This window comes from Peromyscus californicus, unplaced genomic scaffold, assembly GCF_007827085.1.
Source record: "Peromyscus californicus insignis strain IS unplaced genomic scaffold, ASM782708v3 Scaffold_4__1_contigs__length_199733344, whole genome shotgun sequence".
Classification (NCBI taxonomy): Eukaryota; Metazoa; Chordata; class Mammalia; order Rodentia; family Cricetidae; genus Peromyscus; species Peromyscus californicus.
Window position 1 is genome coordinate 181,513,176 of NW_026294562.1, and position 13,133 is coordinate 181,526,308.

Consider the following 13,133-nt stretch of genomic DNA (forward strand, 5'->3'; position numbering starts at 1 on the left):
TTTCCTAAGGCAAAAGGGCAATCACAGATTCTGGTGTTTAACAAGGCAAAGGGGGTGGCCATACGTCATGGGGTCACAGTTCAGAGTAGACTGAGAAACATCGTTTGCAGGATATATTAGGTTTAGGAAACAGAAACTTTTTCTTGCAAGATATGGAGACTTAATAACAATGTATAACAATGTAGCTCCTTAACAACAGTGTGGCTCCTGTTAGGGTTTCACACAGCAAGTGCCCTGAACCTCTGAGCCATTTCTCTCTAGCATTTGAATTAACTTTTTTTTTTTTTTTTTTTTTTTTTTGGTTTTTCGAGACAGGGTTTCTCTGTGTAGCTTTGCGCCTTTCCTGGAACTCGCTTTGGAGACCAGGCTGGCCTCGAACTCACAGAGATCCGCCTGGCTCTGCCTCCCGAGTGCTGGGATTAAAGGCGTGCGCCACCACCACCCGGCTTGAATTAACTCTTTTAAAGCAGGGCTGTTGTGGCCCACGCCTTTAATCCCAGTACTCGGGAGGCAGAGTCAGGAGGAACTCTGTGAGTTCAAGGCCAGCCTGGTTCTACAGAGCGAGCTCTAGGAGAGGGACCAAAACTACACGGAGAGACCCTTTCTCAAAAAACCAAAAATAAATAAATAAAGAGCTGGGAAGGCAGAGGCAGGAGGATCTCTGTGAGTTCCAGGACAACCTGGGCTGCACAGAGAAACTCTTGTCTTGAAAAAGCAAAACAAAATCAATTCTCCATCTAGACCTAGAATTTAGGTTGTAGTCCCCAAGTGCCTTAATGGGCCTCGGTGCAGAGGAGAAATCCCCAATCCTAGAGTGGCAAAGATGAAGCTCTCCCTTCTAGGCTACCAGGATGAGTCCCTATATGGGATCATGTCACTGTGTTCCAGTTTATGACGTACACCTTGGGACAATCAAGCAATCAGGTCAGGGATCAGTCAGAATTCACTGGATACAGGCATCCTGACATGCTCCTGCATTGGGACTCTTTTGGAGAGCAAGGCAGAAGAACTTGGCAGTCGCTACCGAAGGCTTGAGCAGGTCACTTGGAGTGGCTCAGACTTCGTCCTCTCCTGCCTTCCTGTCCTGGTCAATACAGGGTAAACCAGTTTGTGCAGATCTGACCAACCCATCCAGGAACTTTGAAAGGGATTACCTGCAGGCAACATAAGTAAGTCTGATTCGAAACTATTTTTAGTTACGGATTCACCCGTTTTCACTGGCTGAACAAATTTAATTTTTAATTTTTCATACAATATATTGGTAATATTCTTTCCCCTCCAAAAACTCCTCCCAGATCCCACTCCCACCCAACTTCATATACTTTCTTGATTTAAAAAAAAGGGGGGGAGGGGTGCACACACACACACACACACACACACACACACACACACACACACACTACCAACAACAACAACAACAACAAAACCCCACGGAGTCCCTTTTGTATTGGCCAACTGTTCCAGAGCTTGAGGCCTGCCATGGAGTGTGGTATATCCAGGGCTGTTGTGTGGTGAAACTTTTTTTTTTTTTTTAGCTCAGCCAATCAAAATGGACATTTCCATTGTTGCGAAACGTGTTGGGCGGGCCTTTTAGCGTTGCGGGTAAAAGATTCTTTTCAAAGTTACTAGTTGGGTTACTCTGTTGCACAGAAAACCGGTATCACATTGAGTAGTCCAGGGCAGTTGCCAAAGGAGAAGAGCCTTATCGTCTGGTACCAAGGTGTGTCTGACCTCTGCTGCGGCACCCTTGTGTTGATCCGCTGAGTGCCTGGTTCAAGGACGCCTGAGTCCCTGTCCCCTGCTGGCCAGCAGAGTCTGATGGCAGCCGCTGAGCAAGGACCACAGCCCCAGGTAAGTGCCACGTGGTCCTGGACCTACCTGAATCCAAGAGCTCAGGGAGAGAGCCCTGAAGTCATGAGCCTGCGGGGCAGGGCAGGGCAAGGGATCCTAGACTGTGTGGTATGCTGGCTCTAAGGTGGACTACTAGAGTCTCCTTTCAGACACTTGTGTACTAGGAAGTCCATCTGACTCTAATGAACACCGAGATGGAGTGTACCTCCCAAGGCTTGCAGGCAGGCTTGGGCTCAGCGCCACCTAGCAGCTGAGTTAGATTTGTGAAGGTGCTGGTGACTCGCTCGATCTATTTCTCAAAGCTTCAACCCTCCTGGAGGAAGCGGAATGTTGTGGGTGGAGACAAAGCAGAGACCTGCGATGTCTGTAATCTTGTGCGCAAAAGTAGGGGTGGGTGTGGACCATAGATAAAGGTGGAGAGGAGAGATCGGATCTCTAGACGGATTTTAAAATGTGAGCTATCTATCTATCTGAGCAGTGGTGACACACGCCATTAATCCCAGCACTTGGGAGACAGGCAGCCGGGTCTCTGAATTCGAGGCCAGCCTGGTCTACAAAGTGAGTTCCAGGACTGTTACACAGAAACCTTGTCTCGAAAAACAAAACAAACAAACAGACAAAACCCCCAAAACACAACAACAACAAAAATCTGAGCTATCAGGGCACCCTGCTGGGGCAAATGCAGCTGCGAAATTGATATAAAAGCGTGAGGTGGGTTTTTTTTTTTTTTTTTTTTTTTTTTTTGTTTGTTTGGTTTGGTTTGGTTTTTCGAGATAGGGTTTCTCTGTGCAGCTTTGCGCCTTTCCTGGATCTCGCTCTGTAGACCAGGCTGGCCTCGAACTCACAAAGATCCGCCTGGCTCTGCCTCCCGAGTGCTGGGATTAAAGGCTTGTGCCGCTGCCACCACCACCCGGCTTGTTTGTTTGTTTTTGATTGGGAGTTTGTGCTGCAGCAATTTCACATATTGAGATCACTTCATCCTTGGGGATATTGAGAGTCTCAGAATGATAATGCCATATGGGAAGCTTGCTCATTCGCTTCTGGAGTTCTGAGGGAAGTGTGTGAGGTGGGGATAAAGAAGGGCGGTCCACTGACACCAGGGCCAACACAGGCTGATGTCTGGGAAGGAGAATATTAAGCGTCTTGTATCAGCCAGGTATGGTGATGCACATAAGCCCAGACCTCAGGAGGCAGAGGCAGGAGGCTCTCTGTGAGTTTGAGGCCAGCCAGGGCTATGGAGAGAGACCTTGTCTCCGAAAAACAAAAAATCAAAAAGTCTTACATCAGGTGGGAGCTGAGGTGAAGCAGGATCTAGAGTTAGGAAAGCCTCCACTATGTAGATTTTGGGTGCAGGCTTGAAGTTTATCATAGAGTGTAGGATTCTGGACTGTGGAACTTAGCAGATCAAAAGGTATCCATTTCAACAGGATCTGGTCAAGAACCATAATCAAACAGTAGCAATTAAAACAGCATGACTGGATTGGGGAGCACAAAACTTTAATCTCATCACTCAGACCCCAGAGGCAGGCTGATCTCTATGAGTTCAAGGATAGCCATACATGCATAATGAGACTCTATTGATGGATATATATCTATAGATATACACACATATGTATATGTTACCATGGATATAACATTATTGTAAGCACCTAACATTGCTTAAAAGCATATTCAGTGTTTGATTATGTGCTGATTATTGCATTTATTCTGTTTCATTTCAGACAAGGTCACACTCTGTAGCCCTGGCTTATCTAGAGCTCATTATGTGGACCAATTATAGCTAGCCTCTAATTCACAGAATTCCACCTGTTTCAGCTTCTGGAGTGCTGTGATTAAAGGCTGTGCCACCTTGCCTGGTGTAGTATTATTCTTCATTAAATATACATAAATAAAGCCAACCATTCTGAACTCATTATGTAGACCAGGCTGGCCTCAAATTCATACAGATTCACCTGCTTCTGCCTCCCGAGTGCTTAAATTAAAGGCTTGTGCCACGACATCTGGCTTTCTGCTAAAACACTTCCAAAAAGTAATTATGTGTGTAGGAAACACCTTTGCTGAGTACTGTGCTGAGTGACACATGGGACTGAGTATGACATAATAATATTCACGGAATGTTCATAAACACATGAGTATCAATTTTTTTTTTTGATACTTGATCTTACTGTGTAGCCCCAGCTGTCCTTGAACTCACGAATCTTTGTAGCTAGCAGGCTGTCCTCAGACTCAAAGATAAGCCTGCCTACTCCTTTCCAGTGCTGGAATTAAAGATGTGCACCTCTTCACCAGGCAACATGGGCACCATTCTTCTCCTTATGTGCCAAAAGACAAGACTGAGGACACTGTTTCCTTACCCAAGAGCATGCAGAAAGAGATTGCATTGAGGACTGGGTTTCAGGTGCCATTTGGGTGTACCTTACTGAGGTACTTAAGATCTGAGGGCTTAAATGAACCTTGGGGATACCAACACCATTGCTTGTTGCTCACAGCTTTGTTATTTCCCAGTTTCCTCTTGGTTCAGTGACACCTAGCAATGAGGAAGTGGTAAGTAGACAGTTGTGGTGATGTATTGCTTGTAACCTAAGAAATAAAACCTTGTCTGAAGATCAGAGGACAGAGTTAGCCATAGAGGTCAGGCAGTGGTGGCATAGGCCTTTAGTCCTAGCACTCGGGAGGCAGAGGCAGAGATCTCTCTGGGTCTCTGTGAGTTGAAGGCCACACTGGGCTACACAAGATTAATCCAGTCTAAAAGAGAAACAGCCAGGCAGTGGTGGCACACACCTTTAACTCCAGCACTTGGGATCACACACTTCTAATCCCAGCACTAGGAAGGTTGAGACACAAAGTGATATGGCTGGGCAGAGAAAGGAATATAAGGTGGGAGGAGACAGGAGCTCAGGTCTTTTCAGGCTCTTGCAGGCTGAGGAGTTGGGGAGTTAAGAGGTGGCTCACTCTGCTTCTCTGATCTTTCAACTTTCACCCTGATATCTGGCTCTGAGTTTTTATTATAAGACCATTTAGGATTCGTGCAACAGACAGTGCCCCATGATGCACCCCATTTTGTCCCCTCTTTAGTGATCTCTGAGACTGACATGGCTTGGGACTCTGCTTGCTGCTCTCCTATTCTTCATATACCTGCCAGGGAAGATGATTACTGAATATTATAAGGTCCCAGAGTCCGGAACAGGGACTATAGGTGGAGGTTCTGTCCTAGAGTTTCTGTTGCTTTGACATGAAACACCATGACCAAAAAGCAAGTTGGGGAGGGAAGGATTTATGTCTTATATTTCCACAACACTGTTCATCATCACAGGAAGTCAGGACAGGATTCAAACAGGGCAGGAACCTGAAAGCAGGAGCTGATGCAGAGGTCATGGAGGAGTGCTGTGTACTGGCTTACTTTCCATGACTTGCTCAGCCTGCTTTCTTACAGAACCCAGGACCAGCAGCCCAGGGGTAGAACCACCTACAACGGGCTGGGTTCTCTCCCACCTATCACTTATTAAGAAAATGCCTTACAGCTGCATCTTATGGTGGCATGTTCTCAGTTAAGGTTCCCTTCTTTCAGATAACTCTAGTTTCTGTGTCAAGTTGACATAAGATTAGCCTGCAGAGTTCCCACTTTTGGCAGAACTCTTAAAATCAGAGGCATTAAAATTCTAGTTATGACTCTGGGCATGGATGCTTTTAATCCGAACATTCAGGAGGCAGAGGAAAGCAGATCTCTTTGACTTCGAGGCCAACCTGGTCTACAGAGTGAGTTCCAGGACAGCCAGGGCTACAGAGAAACCCTATCTTAAAAAACAAAAAAAAAGAAAAAAGAAAAAAAAATCCAGTGACTACCATTATAGAAAGCCTGGACCTGAAAAAGAAAAAAGGAAAAAAGATATAAAGAATGCCTGGAACTGAGATGGATTGAGAATGCTCAGAAATCCACAGATGTGCATGGTCTTTGTTGGATTTAGTGAAAAGACAGGAGGTGTACATGGCTCACAAACTTGAATGCTGAATAGAAATGCAGGTAGAGTGAATAGTAAAGTGTATGCTGAGAGTGTGCATAGATGGCCTCCAAGCCCATGTGCCTTGGCATAGTACAATGGTCATATGTGGTAAGGTCATCTGTCGGAGCCCATGTGAAACAAGGGCCTTTTGGTGTCATACTGTAAGAGTAGATGGACTTCTTCTGTCCATCTACTTGTTAGCTTAGGCTGTTGACCACAGTGGCCAAAGGAACCTTGAGAGATTGGATTTCTGTGGCTTCAGAGCTTGGTGCCCTCAGAAGTACAAAGCTAAGTGTGAATGACTGTCTTGGAGATGTCTTGGAGATGTCTTGGAGTGCCACAGAAGAAGGCATCATATGAACTCAGATATCCTCATTGTGGCAGGACTGTGTGGCATTTAAGGACGTGGCTATCTACTTCTCAGAGGAAGAATGGACACTTCTTGATGACTCTCAGAGGTTCCTGTACCGCAGAGTAATGATGGAGATCTTCGTTATGGTGACCTCATTGGGTAAGGGCATCCCATCTTGTCAGAACATGTCTTTGAAGGGCTTGACTTCTTTTCTGCAGAGGGATGTAATTTCCCAAAGCTACACCATGTTCAGTGAATCTTTCCCCACCGTCCTGGAGTACAGGATACAGGTGATAATCCTGGGTTCCAAGCCACATTTCCATCTTCTCTTGCTCTTGAGTACAGAAGGGTCCATAGGAAGCAATGTGGGATCAGGAGCCATATGGTGAGCATAATAGAGGTCAACTTGATGGCTTTCATGGCCTGGTGATACTGTAAATACATGGCATTCCTATGACCCAGGTACTACTTTCTTCCTTCAAGTGACATACATTGGGTGTGCCTGTGGCAGTGATTGTTACACTACTGTGATCATTGTTTGATGGGTTTTTCTTGCAAGCCACTTCTCCAAGGATCATTCTTACTGATTTCCTTTCCTATGGATTGTCATGGTTTGCATCACTCTCTGTTCTATCTAGTATGGAGTGTTCATTTGTCCTGTTTCACTTTAGGACTTGTACCTTCTGAGATCTGTGACATCACTCACCTGGAGTCTTCAGGAGATCCCTTCACCCATGCACTGAGATTCCTGACTCCAGGTATATGGACAGGTACTTGGAGGGTGGATGTTGCTTATGTATGCACTCAGGATGAGTTCATATGAAGTATCTTTCGACTGGTTCTGATGTTTTGGTGCCAAGGCAAAGGATAACGGCAGACTCTATCTCAGTTTTCCCTGTTATTCTAAACCAAAGCTGTTCCTCATGGATCAGTCTTTGCAACACTGTGAAGCACAGGATTTCCTTGATTGTGTTGTTAGTGCACGGTATACCCTGAGCAGTCCTTGAATGTAGATTCTTTGGTTATCCTGTGTTACTGGCCTAGACAGACTTCTGCACTGTGTCCTGCATCTCCAGCAGCTGAGGCTTACAGAAAGCCATTTGCCAACGAGTGTGTTATGGTTGCACCTCTTCTCCTGTACTTTGCTCCATGCTTGTGTGCTTGCTGCCCCTAAGGCCCCTAGAAAACTATGATCCTGACAATTTCAGCATGGTAATGGGCCCTTACTACCCTGCACTATCCCCGTTGTTTTGTGAAGAATGTCACACCATTGTTAATAATATGTGTTGTCTGTCACTCTGTGGTCTCTATCCATTCATCAGTATTTCTCTGTGTTCAGGATATTGGAACAGAGAGGGCGATACATCACCCATTGAGCAGAGTACTTCTGCAGAACAAGGGATTAACACAGCCATGCTTGAACAGCAGAAGCTGACATGTGGTGATGAACCCCTACAAAGAGAACATATCAGGATCCCAGCCATGAAGACCAACAGAAGTGACCCATCAGAAATTTCACAAAGCACAAACGATGTGATGGACTTCCAGGACTCCTCAAATCTTCTTGAGTCTCAGATGACCCCCAGTGCCAGGCAGCCACACAGAAGCTCTGAGAATGCAGAGTCCATTCACACCAAGAAAAGAAACTACAAATGCAGTGAGTGTGGCAAAGCCTTTAGTTACAAGTTCCAGCTTATTCGACACCAGAAAATACACACTGGAGAGAGGCCTTTTAAATGCAGTGAGTGTGGCAAAGCCTTTAGTTACAAGTTCCAGCTTATTCGACACCAGAAAATACACACTGGAGAGAGGCCTTTTAAATGTAGTCAGTGTGGGAAATCCTTCCGCCAAAATGCCCATCTTGTTGTACACTTGAGCACTCACACTGGAGAAAAGCGTTTTCAATGCACCAAGTGTGGAAGAGCTTTCAGTTATAAAAGCTCTCTCATTCATCATCTGAATGCTCACAATGGGAAAATGCCTTATAAGTGTAGTCACTGTGGGAAATTATATAGGAACAAATCCAGCTTAATATGTCATTATCGAGTTCATACTGGAGAAAAGCCCTTTGTGTGCAGCAAATGTGGGGAGTCATATAGGAACAGAATCAGCCTTGTAAGTCATTATCGACGTCATACTGGTGAAAAGCCCTACAAGTGTGATAAATGTGGAAAGTCATTCAAGGAAAAATCCAACCTTTTTTACCACGGCCGAGTGCACAACGGCGAAAGGCCTTTCCAGTGCAGTGAATGTGGAAAGTGTTTCATCCAGAATTGTCACCTTGTGAAACACCGGAGAGTTCATAACACATCTTTCATGTGCAATGAGTGTGGGAGTGCCTTTACTTCAGGTTACAGCCTCCTTAGACACAAGAGAGTTCACACGGCCACAAAGCAATATGAGTGCAAGGAGTGTGACAAAGTGTATTGCTATAGTTCTGGCCTCTATAAACATCGGAAGGTTCACAAGAGATGAACGGGAGCCATGAATGCGGAAGTCCTTTAGTCATCTAATTTAAACACCTGAAAATTCACTGGAAAAAAACTTAAAAGGCTTCAAATTTGGAGAACCTTCTCCCAGACCAGCATTTGGTGGACTACTCGTCAGAGGAGCCTCTTGCTGGTAATTAACTGAGAGACCCGCGACTGGACAGTGTGCGGATAGCGAGAGACTTTGGATCCCTAAGCCCTAAATAGGATGTCTTCTTCAAACCCCTCCCCTCAAGCGATCTCTGTGGAAGAGGAGGCAAAAAGATTGTATGAGCCAGAGGGAGTGGATGGCTCCTAGGAAAGAGAAAGTCTGCTCACAACAGGACTGGTATAAAACCCACAGAGGCTGTGCCAGCATGCACAAGACAGGTTCAAACCAGACGAAATCTTAGCTCTGACAAGGGGAGTGCCCACAAAATCCCATTTCTAAGCGAGAAGCAAGTGATACCTGCTGAGAAAAGGAAAATCAAGTTTTCTCCACTGGACAGTCGTTAGGTATGTCAACCACACTCTTGGGCAAACTCTATGCCCAGGAGTAGACGGCCAACAGAAAACGGACTTTGTGTGTGTGTGTGTGTGTGTGTGTGTGCGCGCGCGCGCGTGCGCACTTTGTTTTGGTGGTTTTTTTTAAATTGTTTTTGGTTTGTTTAGTTTTAGTTTTAATTTTGTTTTTTTCAAGACAGGGTTTCTCTGTGTAGTTTTGGGGCCTATCCTGGATCTCACACTGTAGACCAGGCTGGCCTCGAACTCATGGAGATCCGCCTGACTCTGCCTCCGAGTGCTGGGATTAAAGGCATGCGCCACCACCGCCCAGCTAATTTTTTTTTTTTTCAGAGAAAGAACATGAAGTTGGGCAGGTGGAAAGGTGGGAAGAGTCTGGGAGGAGTTGGGGGAAGGGAAAGAACATGATCAAACTACATTGCATGAAAAACTTTTTAAATAAAAAGTGACACATTGTATCTATGTATGTAGGAAATTTTAAAAAGACTTACTTATTTACTTCATGTATGTGAGCTTTTCCCTGCATGTGTGTATGGACATCCTACGCATGCCTGATATTGGAAGAAGTTGACAGTGTTGTTGGATGCCCTGCAAGTGGACGTACATACCCTTGAGAGCCACCATGTGCATTCTTGAAATGAAACCCAGGTCCTCTGCTAGAAACCAACTAATCTTAACCACTGAGCCATCTCTCCAGCCCCATCATACCTGTTTTATTGAAGGCTATATGTCATCAAATTTTGTGCTTGTTTATTTTTTTTTTTTTTATTTTTTTTTTTTTTTATTAATTTATTTTGCAATACAATTCAGTTCTACATATCAGCCACGGATTCCCTTGTTCTCCCCCCTCCCGTCCCCCTCACCTTCCCCCCAACCCCCCCCCCCCCATTCCCATCTCCTCCAGGGCAAAGCCTTCCCCACAGACTGAGGTCAACCTGGTAGACTCAGTCCAGGTAGGTCTAGTCCCCTCCTCCCAGGCCGAGCCAAACAATCCTGCATAGGCCCCAGGTTTCAAACAGCCAACTCATGCAATGAGCACAAGATCTGGTCCCACTGCCTGGATGCCTCCCTTGTGCTTGTTTATTTACTTTTGGTCATTTCTTTGTGTGTGTGCGTGTGTGTGTGTGTGTGTGTGTGTGTGTGTGTGTGTGTGTGTGTGTGTTTTTTTTTTTTTTTTTTTTTTTCCCTCCAAGACAGGGTTTCCCTGTGTAGCTTTGCGCCTTTCCTGGAACTCACTCTGTAGCCCAGGCTGGTCTGGAACTCACAGAGATCCACCTGGCTCTTAAAACTAGTTTCATATTATTGTTTTGAAATTTCTTTCTTTGTTTATGTTTTATTATTTTTTTTTTACATTTTGACTGATGTGTTTGTGAAGTTTTGTAAATATTCTTTTTTTTAAAATTTATTTATTTTATTGGTGCTTTGTCTATATGTACGTCTGTGTGAGAGTGCTGGATCCTGGAGTTACAGACAGTTGGGAGCTGCCATGTGGGTGCTCTGAATTGAACCCAGGTCCTCCTGAAGAGAAGTCAGTCCTCTTAACTGCTAATCCGTCTCTCCAGCCCCGCTTATGTTATTTTGATACAGGTTCTCAGTTTGCTAGCCTGGAGTCCTCTGTAGACCAGATTGGTCTCAAAACTCACAGAGAACCTCCCTGTTCCCTGTGTCTCAAACTCTTGAAGTTCATACCTCGGTCCCCTGAGCACTGGGTTGTGGTGTACACCAGCACATCTGGTTGTTTTCGGTTCTCAATACTGTCTTGTCTTGATCTGTCAAGGCTTGTGCGTTTCTCCTGCCTCTGTAATTCATGGCTATTTCTCTAACCATCAAAGTCTAGCCATAGTTAGAGCTAATATGGCAATGCTCCTGGCGTTAAAACAGAAAGATGTGAAACAGAAAGTTCAGATATCTAGCCAGGTGTGGTGTCGCATGCCTTTAATCCCAGCACTTGGGAGGCAAGTAGATCTCTGTGAGTTCGAGGTCAGCTGGCAGCCTGGTCTACAGAGTTAGTTCCAGGATAGCCAGAGCTGTTACAAAGAGAAACCCTGTCTTGCAAAACCAAAAAAAAAAAGTAAGTTTTGGTATCTTCATGGGCTTCTGCCCGTTCATGCTTCCCAGATCATAAGGGACAGGATCTCCTACAGAGGGCTTTGATGTGACTCCAGACAATAGAAGACCTGTATTTTTGTCTTGTACGTACCAGGATTGACCCAAAGTGAGTGTTTTCTGGGGAAGCACCTAAATCATGTTATAGTGAATGAAAATGAGCCCCTTGTATGTAGATGTAGCCTAGCAAGGAGCAGGCCTAGTGATGTATACAGAAGAGAGAAAGTAGAATGAGAATGAATAAACAAAAAAGGTCAGTACTACCAAGGGTGGTGGTGGTGCACGCCTTTGATCCCACTACTTGGGAGGCAATGGCAGGTGGATCTCTGAGTTCTAGGCCAGCCTGGTCTACATGGTGAGTTCCAGAACAGCCAAGGTTACACAGAGAAACCCTGTCTTGAAAAACAAAAACAAAAACAAACAAAGAAACAAAAAAACAAAAACAAAAACAAACTTGCAGAAAAGAAACATTACTTCAAACTTCAGTTGGGATGTAAAATTAGTTAATTTTTAAAATGGATCAGTACATCTCTGACCCTTTTATGAGACAATAAAAGAACTTTCAGTTTAGGGGAGCATTGTGTATCATAAAACTCAAGAGTAGATGAGAACTTTCTAACACCAGCAGAGAAATTCAGAGCTGAAGAGGAACTTATTTGACTTCATTGTCTACCTTCTTTAATATAGTTTCAAAGGATATGTGAAAAAACTGACCTGCTGATCTTCATTTGAGTAATAATTAAAGTACACGGTATTAAAAAATCTTCCTGAACTAGAAGGTGGGTATGTCAGTGGTATAATGGATGTGTGCATATACAGACACTTAGATAAAAACTTTATACACACACACACATAATGATGTCAAAACTACAGAATGGCTGGGGCTGGGGCTCAGTTGCTGGAGCTCTTGCCTTGCGTGCATCTAGCCATAGGTTTGATCCACAACACACCACCATACAAGGTGACACTTGATCTTCTGATACCATGTATAATGTAGTTCATTCAAGAAAATGGTCTTAAACACCGAATCCTCTTTACTCCATTCCAAGGTGCTGGGATTACAGACCTGCATCCCAGTGCCCCCTCTGAAAAGAAGACAGTGTAATCCATCACAGTACAGGAAGGAACATGTTGCAGAAGCAGAAAGACGTCTCAGGGGTGAAGAAGACTTGTTAGTTTCCTATGGACCAGAGTTTGGTTCCCAGCACCCACATGGTGGTTCAAACCCAGCTGTAACTTCAGCCTCAGGGTATCTCATGCCCTCTTCTTGACTCCACAGAAGTATGCACACACATACAGGCAAAACACTCATACATATAAAAATAATAATTTTCAAAAAAAGATTTTATAAGATGGTAGAAGGGGTAAAAAGTAAACAATAATGCAGAAGAAAGACATGAGCAGACAATTTAACCAAGTATATGAGCAACAGAGAAAATTACTAGAATTACCAAAAATCTCCCAATAACTATCCTAGTTACTAATAGTTTGAATTCTCTACTAAGAAGAAAAATAATAGCTGATTGGATTTAAAACAACATCAGTTAAGTTGTTTGTATAATTAATCTCACTGTCAAAGAGATTCAAAATAAAAGGATGTAAGTCAATATACCAAGGAAGTGGAAAATTAAACCAGTCATGAATAGGTATATTTCTATCTGATAAATTAGACTTTGACCCCAAATTAAAATAGATAAGGCAGGTCACAATACATGTTCCCATATATTAATATGTAGGGGAATAATCTGTTAAGAACTTAGTAGTATAAAAATATATGCACCAAATATTAAGGTCCATAATTTTATTAAATAATGCTAGTAATGAGAAGACAAA

The 13,133-nt window shown here is 44.1% G+C and overlaps 1 protein-coding gene across 1 annotated transcript; it reads left to right on the plus strand.

Moving 5' to 3' along the window:
• The first annotated feature begins 1,818 nt into the window (after positions 1-1,818).
• Positions 1,819-8,679, plus strand: LOC128124142 (zinc finger protein 773-like). The gene is made up of 5 exons (XM_052760342.1): positions 1,819-1,851; positions 6,237-6,363; positions 6,876-7,002; positions 7,590-8,071; positions 8,240-8,679. The coding sequence occupies exons 1-5, from the start codon at positions 1,819-1,821 to the stop codon at positions 8,677-8,679; spliced, it is 1,209 nt and encodes a 402-aa protein (XP_052616302.1).
• The last annotated feature ends 4,454 nt before the right edge of the window (positions 8,680-13,133 follow it).